This window comes from Manduca sexta, chromosome 22, assembly GCF_014839805.1.
Source record: "Manduca sexta isolate Smith_Timp_Sample1 chromosome 22, JHU_Msex_v1.0, whole genome shotgun sequence".
NCBI lineage: Eukaryota > Metazoa > Arthropoda > Insecta > Lepidoptera > Sphingidae > Manduca > Manduca sexta.
In genome coordinates, this window is record NC_051136.1 from 1076345 (window position 1) to 1100126 (window position 23782).

The 23782-nt window shown below is 37.9% G+C and overlaps 3 protein-coding genes across 13 annotated transcripts in view; 1 reads left to right on the forward strand and 2 right to left on the reverse strand.

The window, feature by feature from the left end:
* Nucleotides 1-1426, reverse strand: part of LOC115444947 (cholinephosphotransferase 1) — a 29443-nt gene extending 28017 nt beyond the window's left edge. For 6 of the 10 annotated variants that reach the window (XR_005112820.1, XM_037441606.1, XM_030170950.2 and 3 more), the window contains exon 1: nucleotides 995-1424. Coding sequence is in view for 9 of the 10 variants with exons in the window: in XM_037441606.1 (XP_037297503.1) it covers nucleotides 995-1206 (212 nt within the window). In the remaining variant the exon portion in view is untranslated. Of the gene's footprint in view, nucleotides 1-994 lie in introns of all 10 variants that reach the window. The other 4 variants (XM_030170955.2, XM_030170951.2, XM_037441607.1 and 1 more) reach the window with 3 other exon arrangements.
* A 630-nt stretch (nucleotides 1427-2056) lies between these two features.
* The window catches only part of LOC115444946 (ankyrin repeat and BTB/POZ domain-containing protein 2), a 67646-nt gene continuing 45920 nt past the window's right edge, over nucleotides 2057-23782 (reverse strand). For both annotated transcript variants that reach the window (XM_037441473.1, XM_037441472.1), the window contains 22 exons: nucleotides 23473-23654; nucleotides 15666-15824; nucleotides 15196-15340; nucleotides 14875-14998; nucleotides 13094-13225; nucleotides 12894-13020; nucleotides 12480-12625; nucleotides 11551-11735; nucleotides 11016-11144; nucleotides 10725-10931; nucleotides 10144-10339; nucleotides 7954-8179; nucleotides 7224-7365; nucleotides 6498-6679; nucleotides 6171-6298; nucleotides 5673-5911; nucleotides 5360-5487; nucleotides 4998-5084; nucleotides 4383-4540; nucleotides 3487-3652; nucleotides 3125-3307; nucleotides 2057-2738 (listed from right to left, as the gene is read on the reverse strand). In XM_037441473.1, the coding sequence (XP_037297370.1) occupies nucleotides 2541-2738; nucleotides 3125-3307; nucleotides 3487-3652; nucleotides 4383-4540; nucleotides 4998-5084; nucleotides 5360-5487; nucleotides 5673-5911; nucleotides 6171-6298; nucleotides 6498-6679; nucleotides 7224-7365; nucleotides 7954-8179; nucleotides 10144-10339; nucleotides 10725-10931; nucleotides 11016-11144; nucleotides 11551-11735; nucleotides 12480-12625; nucleotides 12894-13020; nucleotides 13094-13225; nucleotides 14875-14998; nucleotides 15196-15340; nucleotides 15666-15824; nucleotides 23473-23654 (3569 nt within the window). In that variant the 3' untranslated portion in view covers nucleotides 2057-2540. The remainder of the gene's footprint in view (nucleotides 2739-3124; nucleotides 3308-3486; nucleotides 3653-4382; nucleotides 4541-4997; nucleotides 5085-5359; nucleotides 5488-5672; nucleotides 5912-6170; nucleotides 6299-6497; nucleotides 6680-7223; nucleotides 7366-7953; nucleotides 8180-10143; nucleotides 10340-10724; nucleotides 10932-11015; nucleotides 11145-11550; nucleotides 11736-12479; nucleotides 12626-12893; nucleotides 13021-13093; nucleotides 13226-14874; nucleotides 14999-15195; nucleotides 15341-15665; nucleotides 15825-23472; nucleotides 23655-23782) is intronic.
* The window catches only part of LOC119190178, a 62334-nt gene continuing 52644 nt past the window's right edge, over nucleotides 14093-23782 (forward strand). Inside the window, exon 1 of the transcript XR_005112806.1 lies at nucleotides 14093-14326. The gene's annotated coding sequence lies outside the window, so the exon portion shown is untranslated. The remainder of the gene's footprint in view (nucleotides 14327-23782) is intronic.

A 23782-nucleotide genomic window follows, 5' to 3' on the forward strand; every position in this document is an offset into this window, starting at 1 on the left:
TTTGTGCAATGCATTTTTTCACATATCGTAATGTACATTTAAAATATGTAGGTCTCTAGGCTGGTTATCTGTCTATTATTGTTCTATATTATTGTATTGTATTTGTGAAAACTTTTAATTGACCTTTATCTTTTTTGTTATATTTACTACTTTTTGTTATGCTAGTTGTAAGTTTTCCTTAAATTAATAAATAAATAAATAAATAAATAAACAATGAGCAATTGTTTACTTATTCCTTTGAGTAATCATTGAATGGGAAATATACTGAGGGTCCATTTAGGTTGGAGTTTTTTCAGTAAATATATGATTTGTTTTCTACCTACTAATTATTTAAAATCCAAAAATAGTTATGAATGTAATGTCAAAGATGCACATATTTGTTTTCTTGGAATGAATACTCTACTAAAAAAAAAAACTAGTTAAAAATCTGATAAAAATATCTGATAAAAAATTTACTCAAAATCTGGATAGTTTATTTCTGCATAATGTATGATGATTGCAATGGCTTTAATATTAAAGAACATCAACAAAATGCAAGATCTGATTGCTGCATTATTGACCAGGGCAAGGTACAGTTGTCATTAAGATAACATCAGCTGGAATGTATGAAAGTAATAAGGATGTAAGTTTAAAGTTCCTTCGCTTTTACTTTCAAACAAACTTCTGACTCCTGCATTGTTCTGTTATCCAATCAAATGAGGAAATAATCAGGTTATCGAGAACGTTTTATTCGAGTAGCTCGGCACGAGATAACATGTCAATCACGCACACAGACAGCTGTAATTTCGCCGTCTATGTTATCGTGGTGGCGCGACGATTCGCCGCCAATCAGAGCCGCCGCACGCACAAACTACAATCCATGTAAACATACGTTTGTAAAAATGTTGAATGGAACAGGGGTGATGTTAGAAAGCTTCCGTCGTGACCACACAATAACGAAACGCGCTACGCACGATCGCGTTTGGCACAGTTTTTTGCACACTAGAACACTTACCATACTAATATAAGTGTGGTGACTATATTTACAATTAGACCTAATATTGTGATGAGATTCGGTGCGAGCCACAACGGCGTTTTAGACACCAGCCAGCACCACCACGGCTGGAGCCATGCATCCAATATACTGGCACTGGTACAAGAGTATTTGTGTTCACTTAGTCTTTTTAACTGCGCCGCGTTGAGTATTCTTTCCTTGTAGAACTGCATTTTTGTCACTGTCACGACATTACACTATACTGTATAAATATTAAATTATTCGCTAAATTTTCAGGAGAAAATTATTAACACTACACTCACATCACACCTCCATGAGTACCATAAACAATTTACTACTTTTTAATGTCAAGAAGTCGTCACGCAACGGCATTTACAGCATTTAGCCACGCGTACATCAGTGTACTCCGAGTTAGGTACTAAATCATAGACAACTGACATTTGACAACATGTTACAATCGATGACATGTCAAGTGATCTAAAATAATGTTGCCATTCTAAGATTCGATAATATTACTTAATATGTAATCTAAATTATGTCTAAATCTAAATGTTATAAAACTCATGTCACGCTTGGTTGAATTAGTCAATGCTGAGTGTGTGAATCTAAATATTCTTAATTGTACGGTGGAAAATGAAAGTTTAATACGAATGATAAAAATAATTATTGTTATAAGATGCCTATCTCCAAGTATAAGAAAATGTATGTAGCATAAATAAAATTCACGTTGAATAAATTTATTTTCACCACCTTCTTTAAATGTGGACTATGTTTGTCTTAATAGTGATGCGTAGAATAATAATATTGAAAAAATCTAATTTTCAGATTTTATCGGTACTCGTTTCTTTTTTATTTTTCCGACATTTGGAAAACTATACAACTGAGAGTGTGCGCCGTGACCACAAAAAGTTTCAAAGATTTTGAAACGTAGGGAAAATTAAAAAAATTAAACCACAATAAAATCCGATAACTAGTTTTTAAATTTCAGTGCCTAGTGCATTTGCATACTAATAGGAAATCTTTATAGGGAATTTATTGGGATTTTTAATTGAAATCGCCATAATACAACACAAGCTTTATTTCAACAATAATTACATATTTCTTACAAGATTGTAATACTTTAGTCGTTAACTAGTATCGAAAGAGATTACAGTCGTAATTTTGAATAATACAATTTATGTTGTCAAATACAAAAACGTAATAATTTCTGTTTGTTACTTATCTACAAAATATTATTTTTAGGTTTACTATTTAATACAATATTGTAGGTATATACCATATTATTACTTAAAAATTATATTTTGATACACGTTTAACTTGCTATTAGCCAATGTATTATGTTTTAAATAATATTATTTTTATTAATAATTGTTTTATTCCATAATAAATTATATTTTTTTGTTCAGTTTAATTTAATTTTGTGTGACCATAGTGTTTCAAATTAGTTCAGTTTGTACTTCATTTAAAATTAAATCTATGGCTAAATTATTGTATGTTCCTGTAAGTTTAAATTAGATTACATTAAAGTTTATTCGGAGTAGAGCTGCTACCTCGGCTTGGCCTGATTCTTCCTCGATTCTATTCTCTTCTGTAAGGTGGCTAACAAAGCACCAAGTACATTATGTCCAGGCAACCGCTTTCCGAACAGCAACCTCTTGACAGAGTCATCGTATGTGAGAAGGGCTACCATGTTCTGAAGAAGAAACCCTTGGCAGTATTCTAAAAGTTGAGTAGCACCATAAACCTGTCAAAAAAGGTAAATCGTAAATTTCGCATATCGAATTCCTAAAAAGTAACCTAACATAGTTATAAAAAAAAATATTGATTTATTTCTGAACTAGGTTTTGCTCACCGCTTCATCGGCGACAAAGACTTTTCCAGGACACGGTCCCGCTATATATTTTTCCAGGATAAAAAATAGCCTCTAACCCTCCTAGGTTTTCAAACTATCTCCATATCAAATTTAATCCAAATGCTTTTGGTAGTTACAGAAATTAGACAGATAGACAATCAAATGCGGCGGGAACTTTGTATTATATTATTATCTAAGAATATTATTTTTATAGATAAAAAATGCAAAGAAAGCAATAATACAGTACGAGTAGTAGTGTAATAACAAAGTAGTCACACCTTGGCATGAATGTAAACTGAAACGAGATTGTGTAGGTCGACGGACTTTGCGGCCCTCGCCTCGCAGTGTCTTTGTAGTGGCAGAAGCTGGAAGAAGGACGCAGCTGCTAGCACCTCCAGCACGTCCGTCTCCGGAATGTCCAAGCCCGAGCACCCGCCGGAATAAAGGTATTTCATGACTTGCTGTAAGGTTTACGTAAAAATGTTGCCCAAAGACACCCAAATAGAAATATTTAATTAGCGTTAAGTTAGGTTATATTATAATACTTAAGGATTTAATAATATTTTATTCAGATTTTAGATAGGTATTGTATCTATCATAAGGTATTGAGCTAATATTTTTTCCAGAATATATACTATACCTCAAATATGTGGTATCTGATGTCATTGATTTGGACGAGAGGCGGAGCGGTGTTTGTTGGAGGCAGTCCTTCGTTGGAATTCCTGGGCGGTGCCAGCATCGCCCGCAGTCTCGGCGATTCCGATACCAATACAATTTTATGACCGTAGAACAGGCGACCTTCCACTCTAAATAGAAATAACATTTTTATTTAAGTAGGTAAATTTTTGATGTTGGCAACATTTTAAAATTTTGGCATTAATTTTAAGGACATGTTTCTCAATGTTGTAACTACAAAACCAAACTTGCAAAGGTTTGTTAGCGCTTTACTTTTTTTGCCTTCTCTTCCTTCTTCTTCAGAGCTGGTGAAGTAACCAATACCAAAGTCACGCAAGTAATCAATTAGTAGGATTTCCTGCATCTCTGCCTTGTCAACTCATAAGGCATTATTTGAACTAAACTCGACATGAATAAGTTGACTAAGAAGTTCCTCAATTCCTCTCTATTTAAGGCGATACCTCAAGGTCCATTTTCATAAATTTTGTTTCGGCTTTAATCTGGGTAACTAAACAAGTATTGGCAAGTAAAGAATTTAAATTCACGTCTAGTTAGTGATTAGTTCTCGCAGTTGAAAGAAAAACGTAAAAATAATTAATAATCATGGATATTTCGGCCTTTAAAATTTAATATGACGAAATTTTAAAGGCAGAAATATCCATGATTATTAATTATTTTTACATTTTTCTTCAACTGCGAGAACTAATCACTAACTAGACGTGAATTTAAATTCTTTACTTGCCAATACTTGTTTAGTTACCCAGATTAAAGCCGAAACAAAATGTATGAAAATGGACCTTGAGCTACCACCTTAAGGTTGCAGTGGTGACACCAACCTCTATAAAAAGGAGGTGTGTATACCTAAATGTGACGTCAGCAAGTGAGGGGTTGTTGACGTAGGAGGGGTCGACTCGCGCGGGCGCAGGTGCGGCAGGTGGCGGCTGCGCCACACCCGGCACCGCCTCGCGCCCGTAGCACGCGCACAGGATGTCGGCCAGTAGCAGCACCGTGCCCTCCTTCTGTACCACACGGCAAAACATTTCTCAGCTTGACCATAAAAATAAAGAATTTGCCTTGGGGGCGCTGCTTTTGGTTTTTACATTTTAACGTTAACCAAACAGTAAAAGAAATTAGTTCCATATTATGCCGCAACATGGTGAGGTTTTTTTTATTTTCCTAGCCAGGTTATAGACTGAAAATTAAGTTTAGGAACAAAATGAAAGTGAACAAAAGACATTTGGTTCTATAATCACACAAATAGTCAATAATAATATTTCAGAATACAAATAATTTTGAAGCGACTTTTTTTTATAGCCAGGTCACCGTCTGTTAGTTGTTACCTACGCCATTAAGGGTATCTAAATATTTACTCTCGATGGTATGCTGCTTTAAATGTGCAGGTGTGGCTCTTACCCAATCAAGCAATCAATCTGTTCAGTCATCATTCAACTGTAATGAAAAACACATGATGCATACCTTGCTGTACCGAAGAATGTTGAACAGCAGAGGAAGACACTCGTAAATGAACTGTTTGCTGTAATGGCTGTCATCCGATGGGCATAACTGAGAACAGAAAATATTTTTTTTATTTTATCCAGTGTCGTAATTAGGGAGACGCTAAGGGTGCTCAGGGTCAGGATAGAGATTTTGAGGTAGGGGCAGGGGTTAGAAAGTTCTGAGCCAAGGAGGTCGTGGATCCGATAACAAGGAAGGGCAACACTGCAATGGGTTTTACGGACACGATTTTTCCAGGAATGTGGGTCTTAATGAACTTCGTCTAATAGGTTTATAAGATGAACACACTTCAAATTAGCAGTACATTGTGTATGTGAGCTTACCTGCAGGAAGTCCTGCAGCAGCTGGTCGATGACGTGGTCGAGCGCGGCGTCGGCGGCGGCGGCGAGCGAGAGCGTCCACGCGTGCAGCGACCACGGCACGCCCAGCGCGCGCAGCTCCAGGGTTATGTCTGAACACAGAACGATTGCTTATCGTACTCATTTGTAGATCAACATACGATAATGTAATATTCCTATTTTAACGTCGTTGAAATTGAAAAAAATACAAAATAGGCTGAAATACAATCATCCAGGCATCATCATAAGATTATAGAGTTTACTGCTAGATTTAGAGTACCAAATCAAAACTAAATACCTAAGTGATCAGTCTCAGCGGCGCAATACATGGCATCCTGCAGCGCTCGTTGCTGCTGCTTGGTGAAGGTGGGTGGGCGTCCTCCCGTGGAGGGACCTGCGGAAGGCGGACCCGCGGCTCCCTCAGCTAGCACCTCCTCTAGGGACAGCACGGCGCCCGCACTGGATCCTCTCGCGCCCCCTCGTACGGCAGCTCGGAGACACGCGCGGCGGCCATGAGTACAACACACTGCTACCGCACTGCAGTGGAAAATGAATAACATTTTATATATAAGAATTTGTCACACATTTCTATATTCAGCAAAAGCTAACGTTTGGTTTAGATTAAAAGACTTTACGCAGCATAAAGACTCAAAAGCACACTATCTTATTAAAACTGAAAGATACCATAGTTTGTACTTGTTTTTATCACATTAATGATGTGATAAAAAAACTTTCTTGGGCTACTGCATTCATCATCAGATCCAAAGTTATCACTACAGTACGAAAAAATATTTACCTATAGCATCCGTACTGCGCGGCGGCGGAGTAGCAGAGAGCGTCGTTGAGCTGCGTCGAGAGGAACGGATCAGCACCATGGGACAACAGCAGTTGCACTAGCTCTAGATTGCCAACGCCACACGCCACCTGTGATAAACAACAAAATATGAAATCAGCCTGAGAAACAAAAAAAAATCCAACATAATAAGATCAACCGTTTGGAAACTTTCATTAGTCGATAATTGTACTCTATTGCTCGACAGGTGTTGTAGTTACTCTGGAAGTACATGTATAAAACTAAATTTCTGTACCTCTGAGTAGTTACCATGTTTTTGTCAGTGTGTACCTGCAGTGGCGTGAGCGTGCAGACGTCGTCGCCGCGTGCGGGCGCGCCGTCGACCCTGGCGCCGGCCGCCAGCAGGCGCCGCGCGCACTCCACCGCGCCCGCGCCCCCCGCCCCGCCCGCACCGCCCGCGCCCGTCACGCCGCCGCCTGACGCGCTGCACGCGTATACTAATGCGGTCCAACCTGTACAAAATGCATTTTCCTTTTAATAAAAAGACTAGTACAGGTGAGCGGATCAGGGGTAATGCCTTTGTTTCAAGATTACTGCTAAACTGTAAGTAAAATTAATAGATGGCGAACGATAGTAGGTACATTATAAATTACCCCAACTATCGGAAATACACTTCGTGATTTACCTACTATTCAATAGGTGAAAGTTCTAATTGAAGACCAGCACCAGGTATACTTTGCCCTGCATTTTGTGCTGAACTGGAAGTATTGCGGCAGCGCCATGGGATACGCGTTGCTTGAACCCTTTATGTATCATATTGTACTTACTTATTTTTATACCTTGCTATAATTGTTTGTGTGTCTGTCTGTATATTGTAAGAACAAATGCTTTCTTTATTTTTTTCTATATTCCCATATTATGATGGGATAGGCCAGCTATATGGTGCAGGCCTTGAATAACTAAACTCACTTCTTCCAAATCTTTTCATAAAGGGTTTGACGGAAAAATTGATCCATCACCTGAAACATGTACTAAACAATGTTAATAATGGTGTACCTGCGGTGGGTGGCGTGTAGTTGGTGGCGGCGGGCGCGGCGGGCTGCGCGGGCGGCGCGCGCGGCGACAGCGGCATGGCACAGTGCGCGCCTGCGGCGCCGCCCGTCTCCACGTTGGGGTCGGCGCCAGCTTCCAGCAGCATCTGCGGGGATACAACCATATTTTCCATTTTGCACCTAATAGAAATATCATTATGATAAACTAGCAAAAAAATATAACAAAAAAAAAATAGATGGAAAGTAACAGGTATTCTAGATTGCATTGTCTGCATGCTGATAAAGCCATCTGTCAAAGTACTAAACACCACACAAAACTTTTCTAGTTAATAAAAAGTATTAAGGCGATACCTCAAGGTCCATTTTCATACATTTTGTTTCACCTTTAATCTGGGTAACTAAACAAGTATTGGCAAGTAAAGAATTTAAATTCACGTCTAGTTAGTGATTAGTTCTCGCAGTTGAGAAAAACGTAAAAATAATTAATAATCATGGATATTTCTGCCTTTAAAATTTCGTCATATTAAATTTTAAAGGCCGAAATATCCATGATTATTAATTATTTTTACGTTTTTCTTCAACTGCGAGAACTAATCACTAACTAGACGTGAATTTAAATTCTTTACTTGCCAATACTTGTTTAGTTACCCAGATTAAAGGTGAAACAAAATGTATGAAAATGGACCTTGAGGTATCGCCTTAAGGGCTGCATATAATGTAGTTAAAACACTCACAGCAACAATCTGCTCGTCCCCAGCTAAAGCTGCCTTCATGAGCACAGTCAGTCCCGAGGCATCAGTCGCGTCGAGTCCTCCCTGGGGCAACAACGCCCGCACCCCTCCCACTAGCTCGGGCCGGCCGCTGAGCAACGCGCGCTGGGCCAAGCCTAGTGCCGCTCTGTTCAGCTCGTCAGGTGTGCGGGTGCAACGAGACCACACTGGCTCCACTGCTTCCTCCAGACTTTGGGACGAATTGTAGGTCAGGATAAAGGAATGTGAATATAAGTTAGAATGTTTAAATTAAATCTCTTATTAAAAGCAAATGGCAACAATTGATTGGTATTACAACAAAATGTTGATTTTACGTTCTCATAGGTTTTTTATTGTAATAAGGCATATTCAAAGGGTTCAGAAGATTTTGGTACCTATTATAATTTAGATCTGAATTCAAGTATGGCAACATCTCAAAAGGATATATCTATTTTAAAACATTAATAATAATAAGAGATATTGTAATACTTATAAGGTCTTTAAAGCCAATCTGCTGAATTGTAGTTATAGACTATATAATCTATACTATTATATAAAGCTGAAGAGTTTGTTTGTTTGTTTGTTTGTTTGAACGCGCTAATCTCAGGAACTACCGGTCCAAACTGAAAAATTCTTTTTGCGTTGGATAGCCCTTTGTTCGTGGAGTGCTATAGGCTATATATCATCACGCTATACCCAATAGGAGCGGGGCAGTAATGGCTAATCTCAGGAACTACCGGTCCAAACTGAAAAATTCTTTTTACGTTGGATAGCCCTTTGTTCGTGGAGTGCTATAGACTATATATCATCACGCTATACCCAATAGGAGCGGGGCAGTAATGGCTAATCTCAGGAACTACCGGTCCAAACTGAAAAATTCTTTTTGCGTTGGATAGCCCTTTGTTCGTGGAGTGCTATAGGCTATATATCATCACGCTATACCCAATAGGAGCGGAGCAGTAATATCTAATCTCAGGAACTACCGATTCGAACTGAAAAATATTTTTGTGTTGAATAGTCCTTTGTTTGTGGAGTGCTCAAAGTGATATATCATCACGCTATGACCAATAGGAGCGGAGCAGTAATGTCTAATCTCAGGAACTACCGGTTTCAACTGAAAAATTCGTTTTGTGTTGGATAGCCCTTTATTTGTGGAGTGCTATAGGCTATATATCATCACGCTATGACCAATAGGAGCGAAGCAGTAATGGCTAATCTCAGGAACTACCGGTTTGAACTGAAAAAATCTTTTTGTGTTGGATAGCCCTTTGTTCCTGGAGTGCTACAGACTATATATCATCACGCTATACCCAATAGGAGCGGGGCAGTAATGGCTAATCTCAGGAACTACCGGTCCAAACTGAAAAATTATTTTTGCGTTGGATAGCCCTTTGTTCGTGGAGTGCTATAGGCTATATATCATCACGCTATACCCAATAGGAGCGGAGCAGTAATATCTAATCTCAGGAACTACCGATTCGAACTGAAAAATATTTTTGTGTTGAATAGTCCTTTGTTTGTGGAGTGCTCAAAGTGATATATCATCACGCTATGACCAATAGGAGCGGAGCAGTAATGTCTAATCTCAGGAACTACCGGTTTCAACTGAAAAATTCGTTTTGTGTTGGATAGCCCTTTATTTGTGGAGTGCTATAGGCTATATATCATCACGCTATGACCAATAGGAGCGAAGCAGTAATGGCTAATCTCAGGAACTACCGGTTTGAACTGAAAAAATCTTTTGTGTTGGATAGCCCTTTGTTCCTGGAGTGCTATAGGCTATATATCATCACGCTATGACCAATAGGAGCGGAACAGTAATGAAACATGTTGCAAATCGAGGAAAAATTATTAGTTTTGAGAGCTTCCGTTGCGTGCGCTGCGTAAACGGTTAAAGTTATGCAACAATGATGTATGACGGGATTGTTCCTCTTAAAAAGTTCTAAAAAAAATATTATAAAACAAAGTCCCCCGCTGCATCTATCTGCCTGAACGTGGTAAACTCAAAAACTACCCAACGTATTAAGATGAAATTTGGTATGGAGACAGTTTGAGACCCTGGGAAGAACATAGGCTCCCGGGAAACTACTACTTTTATAACGGAAAACTTTAGCCTGAAAAACTTTATAACGCGGGCGGAGCCGCGGGCAAAAGCTAGTATATTTATATCCGTACGTGAGCGGTCGTGGCGGGCAGTCGGCGTGTGGCAGCAGCAGGCGCGCGGCCTGCAGCACGTCGTCGGCGTCGGGCACGGCGGGCGGCGGGCGCAGCGCGGCGTGCGCGCGCACCACGCGCACCCACTCGCCCAGCGGCGGCAGGGCGCCCGCGCCGCGCTCGCCCCACAGACCCGCGCTGCCGCACCCCCCACCGCCTTCACACAATACACTTTTATTATGTACTACTTGCCAACTGTAACTGTAGACATCTACGAATTTGATTTTCATCGTTAGTGTTTATTAATATAGATATTTATGTAGGACCTACTTTAAAGTAATAGTAATTATTGATAGATTTATAATATATTAAAGAATCACTCTAGCACAGCACCTCCAGGTACTTTCTATTCTAATGTGAAAAAAAAAATATTTGACCACCCATGGAAACGTATCGCTTATGTGTCTAATTACTGCAACTTCTATTTAAGTAGCAGATATAAATACAAAACTGATAACCATTTCACAAATATGTATCGAACGATCAATTAGTTACATCAATCACTATGTCATCCTTTATAATAATATTTAAATCAGTCATACCTCCAGTAGTGCTATGTTCTAGCTGCGAGCACCGCATGAAGTAATACAGAGCCCGCTCAGCAGCCGGCGACAGCGGCGGCAGGCGCGGGTGCACGCGGCGCAGCACCGCGCGCAGCTCCGTCGCCGAGCCCGCGCACGTCGTCAGCAGCACTGACGCCGTCGACCCGCCCGAGCTCGTGTTCGAGCCCGCTGATGTACCTGATCCACCTGGAACCAACATAGGAGTGAAAACAATGGATACAATTTGTCGCAGTAGAAAAAAAAACATGTCTGTAATTGTATGTAATTTACCTGAACCGTTGGTAGTGATGCCGGAATCGTGACTGAGTCCCAACTGCCGGTGCTCCGGCCGAGATACGCCTGACGACGACCCGGATCCTAGTGAGCTCATGGATTCCCATCGAGACAATGACAGAGCGCCTGAACACAAGGTTAGATAGTACTATTATTGACAGTCAGACTATTTAACACGTCAATATCGGTGAAATATCACGAATTAAATCACGAACAAAACATTACGGTAAATACCAATACGTTATGAAACCGTTATTTTCGTGCCAGGAATAATAGGGCTCATCAGTAAAACGTACTGGCTCATTGAATATACTCATTACGAAAACTGTTTTAAATTTGCAATCATTTATTCGTAATGTCGTAGTTAATGTTATTCTTCATATAGATGGCACTAGCTGCAATCAAGTGTGAGTACATATATATTACGCAGGGTTACGAAGAGCTGTGCGGCAATGAAGTAACATGCTCAAGTCCATTTGTCCCTGAAGGCTAAAGGCATCTTAAAGGCACTTTTGAACTGCCCACTCTTTACCTGACGCTATCCTGCCGGCATTGAGATGACTGTAAGGCTGCAGCAGCCCCCACAGATCAGCGCAGTTGGCGACAGCATGGTCGACTGCGGCGGGCGTGACGGGTGTGCTCCCGCCCGCGCCTGCGATCAGTGCAATCTCCTCCAGTAACGTCTCCATCCCGGCGCACAGGTATATCGCCGCGTATCTGGGAATTGACAAGGAGTTACAGTATACTTCTACTGGTTGTAGGCTATTTATCTGCCCAAATAGCAACGACCATAAACAAAGTGTACAACCCGCATAGTGGCCCACGAAAGTGCCTATTCCAGAATCAGCAAGTGTGTATCCGGTTTATAGAAGCAGTCATAATCATGTCGACTGGCAAGAGTCAATTATGCCTCGCCAGGCAACACTAGACAGTGTTGTCGAGATGATTGACGACCCCAATTCGCTTGCAATCAGGTTGAGTAGAGTTTGCCGCACCCGTATAAAAAAAATCATATGTGAGATAGAGCTTCTAAGAATATCACTCACCTAAACAGGGGCCTTATTCTCTATCCCGCACGTTATTTTAACAGTGCGTAACAAGCACTTAACACAACGCATCATGTTTAGGACTATAGAAATTTGGCTTATAGAATACCATTCCACGCACATTTCTCGAAGATAACATGACACGGCCGCGTTACGCGTTTACACTATCATACAGAATTAGGGCCCAGGATTCCTTGCAAGCATAGAGTAACAAGAACTTGAAGCGTTGTGTAAACGCTTTCAACTTATATCCGAGAGACACTCTATTCCTATGACACTAACAGTTGTTTAAGCAACTTTAGGAACTGTCAGTTTCTAGTATAGTGTTTCTTGGCAATAAATTGACATAGTCCGCTCGGTACCTTACCAATATACATACATATATATAAGTATCAATTATGAGTTATCAACATACTCGTGCACAAAAGAAGCGACGCGCATGTCCAGCATCCATCTTTGGAACCGGCCTGGAGCCAAACTGGTCCTTGCTCTTGCAGCGGAGCCCAATCTTCGTGCAGCACTTCCGGACGTCGCGTACATCGTCGCTGCTCGTTGACAACCCTGGAATCATATTCAACCACGTATAAATCGTGAGCCGCTTACTCTTAAATCATATTTTTTTTAAATTGAAATAATAATATCTTTTATAGTTTAAGAGTAAGAATGTTGTTGAAATAAATAATGTACTGAACGGGAATTTCGTGTGATAGCTAAATATAGTATTTATCAGGTCGCCTGTTTAATCTCTAACTAATGAAGACTTAATTGACTAGTTTCAAGGAAGGTATAGAATTTCACAGTGATTCAATAAGATAAATTTATAAGTTACCTTAATACATGAATCGGCCAGAGCAGTGCTAAGCACTATCCTGAATGCCCCGGCCACTTCATGTTTGGAGCAAAATCCGAAATTCTGCGACAGGCGTTGAGCTTCTCGGGATATTCGGACGAGAGCTCTAGAAACGAGAAACGACGCTTAATAAATTTGAAAGATGTAGAAAAGACAAGGAAGTTTCAGATGTTAATTACCTTTGTAACAAATATGCGAGTCTTGGAGGTGTATCGGGAGCCATCCGGGGCGCTATGTCACGACATCGACCAGTTTGCAAGGCTCGACTCACTTCGCTCGCAGTCCATGGGACACAAAGTAATTCTACCAGCCTGAAAATATAATTAAATCAATATTTATTAATAACTGCAAGCAAACAAAACTGTGATATAATGAGAAATCCATGGAACAAAATAAAGATCAATAAAATTAAAAATAATTTAACGATAATAATCTAATGTTGTAGTAGAAAGGCTTACCCTAAAATTATCAATCTATGTACATAAAACCGAATATGGAAAAATACCCATAATTTTACGATCAGAACATCACGAAACTATTTTTTTAATTATAAAAATTTTTCAATATAAAAACGTCCCGCGCTATGGGTGGCTGCTCTGGTTAGCCTCGAGCGCACCTAAAACATAACACCACACCCTAACACACACTACCACAATCACAACGTATCAGTATAAACGCATTTCGTCTATAATACTAAACATACACACAAAATATATTCATCACTCTCATTCTCGTTGGGTTTTACGAGGCTTTATGCCTCAATATTTCCTTCTCTCTCACACTCATGGATAGAATATGGCTAAAATTCTACCATACATGTATAGCTATAGTAGGTTTTTATATCAATCAGTACTGAAAAATAATCCAGGCTTTTGCCTCCTTAGGTATTGTAGATAATTCGAGGATGCCAAGTTTTTAAACATACTCCTATTACAGTAGCATTTGTTCTGCGTAATATTCCTTATTTAAATTATTAATCTTTTAAATTACTATGAATATCTGATGATTTTAGTATTACTTGAATTATAATTGCATTATTATAATTATTGTAATGTATTGCACTATAATTTTACCTATCAAAAAGTTTTTGTCACATGCAATCTGAGCATGCAATCATTTTATAGAATAATTTTGTTTCGGAACTGGCAACATCAGTTATTTGTTTTGATTGAGCCGGTGTTACATTTTTAAGTATTTGTTTTTATTAAGGTTTTTTTTTGAGTTATTTAAACATTTAAATACAAAGTAAATTAGTGAAATGATTTTTTGTGATGGTTTAAAGTGTGAGAAAAGTTTTTATCGGCGAAAATAGGTAAATTTGTGAGGTTATGGTGGACAATAACAACTTCATACTAGCTGGCGGGTGGCGCGAAATGTAGTACGTCTGAACTCTGACTTCAAAAAACTATAAGGTATTTACAACAGTATCCAAAACAAGTTTATTGGTCTCTGTCCAAAACTAATTGGCGTTTTGGATGCTCCCATACAAATAATCATTAAGTTGTATTTGTTTTTGTTGCACATTTTTCTCGAACGAGGCAAGTGTTTGGAATACATATGGTTGAAAATAATGATACTATTTAATCGCTGCTACCAACAGAATATATTCTAAATCACATTCCGTTTTATTGTGAATGCATTTATTGTATAATTTTAGTAAACACCGAATTTTAACTACATTATCTCGTCAATTGAACACTATGTGACGAAATTTTTAAATAAATCATTTTATATGAAAGGGATATGCGATCTTCTTTTGTCCTGTTTTGGCTTGTTCACTCGAAACAGTGGGCATGCGACTGAGTAGAGAACAAAAATTCATAAAAAAATAAACACAAAAGAGCTATATAGAAGGCGGAAAATACCATCAAGCCATCAAATAGATATAAATTCTTCCTGATTCACAAAAAAATAAGAATAACAGCAAACAGCGTAGAACATTAAGTAAAAGAACACAAACCGGTTATGTGAATCAACCCAAACGAATTCATCAGCGCTGGTGACGTTGGTGCACACTGTGTCCAGAGAGGGTTGACGCACCAGGGGCGCTCGTCTTCTACGCGCTTCAGCTGCGCTGCCGCTTTCTGAAATTTGTAGCAGATTTTCTTGAGATCCTGATGTTTCTTCTCAGTGCCTTTCATAAGTATTTTACGGGATGTAGGTTAAATATTCATATTGACTTTATTTATGTAAGTTATTAGACTAGTTATCAATAGAAGTTTAATTCTTATTTGCTCCTGAATATTAAGAACTACTGCCATAAATGTAAGTTTAGTATTACCTGGTGCTCCATTGTTGCTGCCGCCGCCAGCACTGGACGCGCCGCTGGTGGCGGTGCTGCTGCTGTCCCGGGAGCGGAGTGTCAGCTGTTTAATGGCGGACCTGATGTCTTCCAATCCACCACCTCCAGGCCACGGGGACTGTAACTAATGTTCACATTTTTAAACGAGCTTCGCAAAGCAACCCCACTGCACCTTATAGTAAGTAGTCCAGACAGAGTGCCGACTGATAAGTGGTGATTACCAGACGCTGCTATAATTAATAGGTATAGGTTTAGTGACTTTCAAATCAATTGAGTAATAAAGGTTATTTGTAGTTAATTACTGTATGCAGTTTGTACGATTTACAGCCCTGATTATGGCAGTAGTAAATATTATTTCTGCCGATCTAATGGCTGAGCGGTTTTCTTTTTTCGTCTGCTCGTCGTACGAAGTATGTCTTGAAAAGAATAGAGTTAATTTATAAGTTTACCTTATTGTGCGGTCGGTGCTTGGTCCTGGTATGCGGCGGTTGTCGGTTGCGGCGCGGTTCATCGCGGCCCGCCTCGCCGCCGCCGCCGCTGTCCGACATCGACGCGTGCCCCGACGAACGGTTCTCGTCTGAACTGCTGTTGCACTCGCGGACGCCATTCTGTTACAATAAATAAAAATATTTATTAATTAAATGTACGTTATCAAAAACAGTAGTCAAGGTAGAAAAGATAATCTCAATTTACAAACGTACATATTTAATTAAGTAATATAGTATCTACATTAAAAGACCGAAAGACCCGTACGGGCTGAATGTTACAGAGAACACGAGCATAGAGGATGGGATTAGGGCCAAGGAACCAAAAGTAGAGTGGAGCTTATACAAATAAAAGGAAGGAATATTGAATATTCTCATTAGAATTATGCTATTAACGATTTTGACTACATGGATACAGCACGATGTCAAAGATCAGTGTTAGGCAAAAATTATCATCAGTCCTGGCCTATTAATCAAGGTAATAACCAGCAGGTCTATTAGATCACCTTTATAATTAAGACTAATTAGGTAATTGGTAATAGAGATACCTAAACTACTTTTAATTGCAATCATAACAAGTCGTAAGAGAGATTCGATTTGCCATGCTAAGTATCCGATTATTATTTTTACGCACTGCTAAACGTTACACTTTCTAAATGAAATTACATGGTTTGCTAAACTTCAAAGGCTTTAAATATCTACTGATTATTTGTCTTTTGGCTTCATCAGCCATTTACAAAAAATATCTAAAACCATTTTGAATAGTGACTATTTACGAAATATTTTAGACTGGCTGGAACGAATCGTAACTACGTACTTTATATTTAATAGACTTTTTTTTTTTATAATTGCTGACTCCAGGAATAACTATTCGCTGTTTTTATTTATTTTTTTTTCAATTCAGTAAAGGCGTACCTACTCTTAATATTCCTACGAATGCCTAAGCAAACGGTGAGAGACTAGTGGGTGTAAAAGTTCCTGAGACTTCTGGTTTGATTCCAGGACACGCAAATCTAACAAAATAGCCGTTCTTAATAACGATGACTAACTTTAAATTTTAACAATATTTTATAACTTAAAAGTTAAAGATAAGAGTTTTAATGTTAAATTACTAGGTAGCTATGTATCGCTACCAAACAGCTGGTTGGAGACTTGTTATTACTGGAGGAGGTAGTGCTCTTTAGACATTCTAGACACGGTAACATGTAATATGATTTTACGATAATACAGAAATTATTTTTGTTAGTATGTAGGTCCCACCTATATTACTTTTCCCACTTCGAGCGTGTAATTCCATAGTCATTCGCTATTGATGGATTATTCACTTTCTAATTACGATGCAACTTTACCGATCAATCAGTGAATATTGAATATTAAGTGCGTATTTTTTATTCCTAACTGCTTAATTTCCGTAATAATTGCTTTAATTAGTTTCCGAGTAATTAACTATACTTTTTGTGATGAAAACTTCGATTTACTTACTTCCTAATTAACTCCAAATTTCTATGCGGTTGGTAGAAATAAACACTTCTATTTTAATAATTTTAAATGTAGGTATTTGGTTAAAAAAAATTATGTAACACGCAAATGCGCGCCATTCCTAACTGAATCCAAGATGGCGGCCATTGTCGCGGGAGATTTCGCTCTCAACTGTCAACTTTGGACGCTTCCCACAGATTACGCTTTTCCCTATCAGAAGATCGTGGGATTTTGTTTAAGAATGGTTATTTTTTTGTAACGTTACCACTTTCGCTTCGTAATTTCAGTTAATTATTGTAAGCGAAATGATGCGACAGTGATAATTGTTATGGAGAGATTGTGCGAGAGTTGTAATTTCTTTATGTTTTTGGAATCACCGGAGTGTTATATAATTTTGTTTCAATAATATTGATAGTAAAATTTCCGAAGTGCTTAAGTAACTTAACATGTTTAAAATGAAAAATATCCTTGCTATCGGGGAATAAGGAGAATTAATTAATATCTATGATCTCCAAACCTGCCTTGCCGACCAGAACTAATATAAGGAACGTCGACCTATTGATCTACATTGGCCAGTATCGAGGGATTGTCCAAAAGTAATAAAAAAAGGAAGAGGTTTCGTGAAATAGCAAAGCTTAGGGGTTTCAACAAAGATAGTGCTATGCTTTGTTAGCAACCGAAATATCACAAAATATTTTAATGTATAGCCAATAATGGAATTTCCTATTTCCCATCCTCTGACTCGTAATAAATCCTATTGAACACCCTATTCCAATGTTCAATTATCTATAGTACATAAGTTTAAATAGCCCCAAAGCGGTATAAAGAGTACATTTTGTTTTATTCTAAACCCACGAAAAATATACGATCAAGGAATTTAGGGGAGAAAAGCTGATAAATAAAGCAGTTCTATCACAGTTTGTGCTTTTAACTTTTCGCGAGTGATGACTCGTTTTCACTTGGAAAATGGTTCTCAGTTATATAGAAAGTTTGAGGCTGACAGCAATATATCGCAACATAAATGTAGAGAAATGGACTCCAGATTTAACTATCTTCCGTTATATGTTGACGACATGAAGTAGGTTTAAATACTAGGAGGTAAACGGCCCAGGTTCTTCTATTATTTATGCTTGTAGTTCTACATATTCCAAGAGCAATATATAAGTCTAAAGTATTGCAAGTCATATCGCTTCTATTTGTTGTAATCGTGTTTAGAAACGTTGATCATTGAGCGGTAAATCTTTCGCATGAGAGAGTCTGAGTAGATAACAGCATTTGGTCAATGCTACTCTTAAGCAACAGAATGTTATATTAAAACACTGTGATTATGTTTAACTTTGTACGTTGATGTTTTTGTGTTGATACTATTTATGGCAAATTGTGGGCCTTCTATAACAATTGTTCATCCTATCCCACAAAGACATAAACGATATTTTTGTGTCATTATCTATCCCTAAATGAGGTCTCTTCACTCTCTATCGCGCTGTATACGAACCGATGTTTATGTTAAAACGTAAATACTGATGTCACATATACTTGTATTACTCTAAATATGTAGTTATATAGCTTTCACCGCAGTGAATTTGAATAAGCTCCGAGTGTACGGGACTGATGTCTAATAGGATTAGGTCGGCGGCTACCGCCTTACTCGCGCCCACGCATCTCGCTATCAGCTCGTTCAAATGTTCGATTAGTATTCAATTTGTATAGGCGAATATAAACATTGTCAGCAGCGCCTCTGTGAGTTAGAAGTGCATAACTTTTTGCTACATATCGGACTAGAGAGTGCACGCAGCTCTACATATAAATAAAAAAAACGAATTAAATAGGTAACAATGATTACTTTAGCGTAATATAATTTTGGTTTTGGAAAATAATAATATATCTAGTATAATTTTCTGATCCGATTCTTATGAACTTTATGCGCTTGCTTACTGTCACTTCTGTCAATATGGTTTAATATTCAAGACACTATAATACGAAAGTGTTGCTGTGTACTTATTGATTCATTTTCTATAGCTAAATATGTATTTACTGCCGATTACTGTATTTAATGACTTAGCAGACATTCTTCGCAAATGATATAAGTACATGCTTTCTAACTGCATGCGTGTACGCAATTATTACGTTTTAAAATGTTTATTATTTTCGTTACGCTCCATATTTTTAGTGGAATCCTGATTTTTTAGATAAGACACTACCGTAATTAGGTTCACTTATTTAAATTATAATTATTCTTAATAGGGAGGCATAAAAGTTACGATAATTACACAAAGCTGTAGCAGGTAATGCGGAAAAAAATATTTCTTTAAAAATAATATAAAATAGCAACATATAAATTAGCATATAAAATATTGCAAACTCTAGGAAAGGATATGCAAATCAAAATAGATTCCAAAAACATAAAAACCACTAACCGAATCGAATGAGACGTACGCCATCCCGAGGACATGCCGTGACGGAAACCATTACCAGCACCAATTCTAACTCGATATTAAAATCGATTTAAATAAAATGGAGTTGACCACTACGTAACAAACATTCTCCGAGTATGAACGTTCAGAATCCCGTAACAATGATATAAAGTTTGCGTGCGCACGCGCAGTTACCGAATCTCGTCTACGCCGATTTGCGATGACCTGATGACATCGATTTATTTCTTGTTATAAATTAATTTTTGTACCTTTTTTGTTTTGTTTCACGTTTGTTATCCGGTCCTTAAAGTAATTGATCTTCAATTTAGGCCTTTGTTAATCGATTTATTAAATTAAGTAATTCCTTTCAAATTCCACAATAAAAAAATTTACCAAGATAACTTAATACTCAAATTTATAAAACGTTTGAATATGACCGATTATAATATAAAAATATCATATAGAAAGATGTAATAAATTTGCTTCCAATATTAAGATTACTAGAAGGCATATTAGATTTAAGAGACGTCTAGTATAAACGCAAAATGCGGGTGGTTAAGGAGCGCTGCTGGCTCAAGAATAGGCGTTCATAATATGTGCACAATTATGTAATATGTTAATGACATACACCTGATCCATATCCAATAATGATACAAAGAAACCGCCATATCTTTACGCCGAAGAATTCATATTAACGCTTTTAAGTACAAATAAACAAGTAATAATATTCACTGAGGTTCCGATATAAGATCAATAAAAGATTTTATATCGAGATAAGCCGGCGAGCGCGACTTCACAGTAAAGTGTTGACCGCACACAGCCGCGAAGGGACAGCGTGGACTCAGGTTTTCTTTACTTCTGTTGTATGCAATTCTGACAGAGTTAGTACTACGCGTTTGTTAATTTTTGCTGCTAAGTCGTCCAATGACTGTTGTCTTTTAAAGTATATTGTAGGTAGAGTAGGTAAATAATATAATACATTCCATTCATGCACCTACCTTGATTATCTCTGCACCACCTTGAGGTTAACTGGTAAAGAATGCCTATGGCATTAAATCCGCCTGTATATTTTTGTATATGAAGTGCTAAATAAATAAATCAATAAATAGAGAATATTATGAAGCTGAACGTAATCCTCAGAATGATGAGTATTACAAGATGTCATGCAATATTTTGTAACTCTGTAAATGCTCTGATTAGAGTCGCACATAGGTATAATGCTTAGAAAGGTACATAAAGAAATACTGTAGAAAAGCCCTGTATTTGTCACAGGAGACATATCGTGTCTTTTAAAGTCTTACTAAAAGTCGTCTCCATCTTTGTCCTGGCCCCGCTCATCAATGTACCTTAAGCTTTACAAAGACAACCATAAATAACCAACAAGCCGCTATTCCGGTGCCGAACACGTTAATCGATTCTTAAATCAGCTAATAAATATCGAGATTCCGCGCGGGAATCGAAATTACGATACGGGTCCAAAATGGTAGCACTGCGTATTTAACGCATTCTACCGGTTTCGGGGATAATTTTCTTTATATCGTTGAATGTATCGTTTTATTTCGAGAATAGGAAATCTTAATGAGCTTTTCAGACTCAAGACATTAGGTTCTAATCATGACCACGTGGAATTGTTAATTTATTTACAATAACTGATAACTTTCGCACACAAGAGTCCCAAACACGTGATATTGGAGCTTAAATAATAGAATGGCTTAAAATACTAGTATTTAATAATATCTATATAAATAAGAAACGGGATACAATGTAAATAAAGAGAACGATACACTACCCTCGCCTTAATTGCCTTCAGTGTTCCTTTCATATTAAAATCACTAACACATCTCACAAAAACTTAAACCGATCATATTCTTTAATTTGAAAACAAAAGCGCAAACTCAATCATCATTACGTTACATTTTTGAACTAAATTCATGACCTCAAATACGTATAGTCATTGATAGTGAATTAAGCGAACTGTTCATCAAATAGTAACCGCAAGCCACCGGTAGTCTGTGTACCATCGAGAATACGGTCTGCAAACTAGACTAACCGCAGAGTTAACAAGTGCAAGCAGAACGTTATTATTGCAGCCCTAATTATTGTTATTTTTCTATTGTTTTGAATGACGTCGACTTGCCGTTCGCCTGATGGTAAGCGATACGACCGCCCATAAACAGTAGTAACAGCATTCAATACCTTGAATTACAAACTATTATTTGGTATTCATACATGAGATGTAAGTTTTATTATGTCCAGTAGTTACACTGGTTATAATGTTCTTCAAACCGGAACACAATAGCGACTACATACTATTGCTTGGCGGCAGAAATAGACATTGCAGTAATACCTACCCAGGCGGACTGTCGCATATGAGAGACCTACCTCCAGTGATTTATTAATTACACTATGTTAGCACCTCAACGAAGGTTTTATTTATTGAGAACCTTTTTAATTGTACTCTTGATACAAACAATAATGTTGATCACAAATGTTTATTCTACTTAACCCTTATTATGTTTAATAGTAGGTACATTGAGGATTCACATATCACTCCGAGGGTTCGAGATTTGATTTCAAAGATTTGATTAAAAGAACAGTGTATGTCCTCTACGAGATCTGAGTCATAACCTAGTTCAGTAAGATATCCAATAAAGTTCAAAATTTCATTTAATATGGACTATCTTTAAATTACAAATATCAATATATTTATTTCTCTAACACTTCATAACATGAGAGGGCATTTCTGTCGCAGTTCGTAGTCCATTGAACTTGCGGTTTGATGGATGAATGGATGCTGAACCATTCCATAATACGGTGTCGGATACCTTTGTTTTATTTTTAAATTGGCATGGTAAAGACAATATTTTTGGTCGTAAGTGCGCGTAGTATACATTATTAAAATTATGATCCATTAACAATAGATATCTAAGCGGTCTTACTACTTCTGAAGTAATATATTATTATGTTTAATTAAAGGCATTACTTTGGCTACAAATTAATTATCTTGCGATGCAGGTTCTAATAACGTTTAACTTCGCTTTCGTTTTCGAAGTTTCTAGAAAGTTATTAGCAGTTTATTGTTGATTGTAATGTCAATCATTCACTCATCGCGTCACGTTACATGCGCCATTGACGTCTGCATCAGTATTTTTTTTTCTCTCTTTGGATCAGTCAATTTTATAAGCGTGAACGACATGGGATTGAAGGCGCTAATCATTTTTACATCTAGATTCCACAGATTAAAAAGTATGTGAAACTAAAGGTTGACGTGATGGTATTGTTTTCTGACAATGAAGTGTGCGTCTGAGTTTTGGCGTTATGTTTAGAAGTCATCTTAACTCTAGATAGCGTTAATAAATTAAGACTTATTTCATAAAAGTGCAAGCATAATAATTGAAAAGTGATTTGTAAATCAAATTCTGTAGAATTAACTAACTAATTTTAGTGCCATTAAAAATGTCCTAAATTTAAATCTAGTCGTGTCACGTTTAATGTACTTTTGTGTAATTATGAGCACTAATGTCCAGTGATTGTAACTAGTAAGTAATACCGTTAATAGTTATAATTAATTTCCAGAATCCGAATCATCTCAGTAAATTCAAGTCTTTGTCTATTTAGCAATATCCGACTCCAATATGGAGGTAAAGTTGGCGAAATACGATTTTTCAAGCATGCCTAGAGTCAATACTCTCAGGGAAATCCAGTCCAGGCATATTATGTTAGAAAACGCACGTAAAGCGATATGGTATGGGAGCCCGATATAGGTTCGAAACTCAGGACATCATGGTCCACAGTCTGCGTAAGTTGCTGCTAGACAAACAGCCAATAATTTAAAGCAAAATACATTTTTTTTATGAAGACTATAGAATAGTTAATACCTGCGCGGGCGCGTGGTGGTGGTCATGCCGCGGCTGTTGATGGCGCCGCTCCAACGCGTAGCTGCTCTGCGGCGGTGCGGAGCGCACGGGTGCGCTGGCCACCGTCAGCTGCGACACCGCGCTCACCGGCTTCAGCTGCGCGCCGGACGGCTCTGTGCACGCTGGCGCTGATTCCTCGTGGGCTGCAATACCCATAAGCATTAATCGTGAGTCCATTAATAAAGCCACTGCCTAATTTGTAGAGCTAATGAATAAGTAGTGCAGCTAGTGAGCAGACTCTATATGGAAAAAAAACCTTTCGAATTAGCGC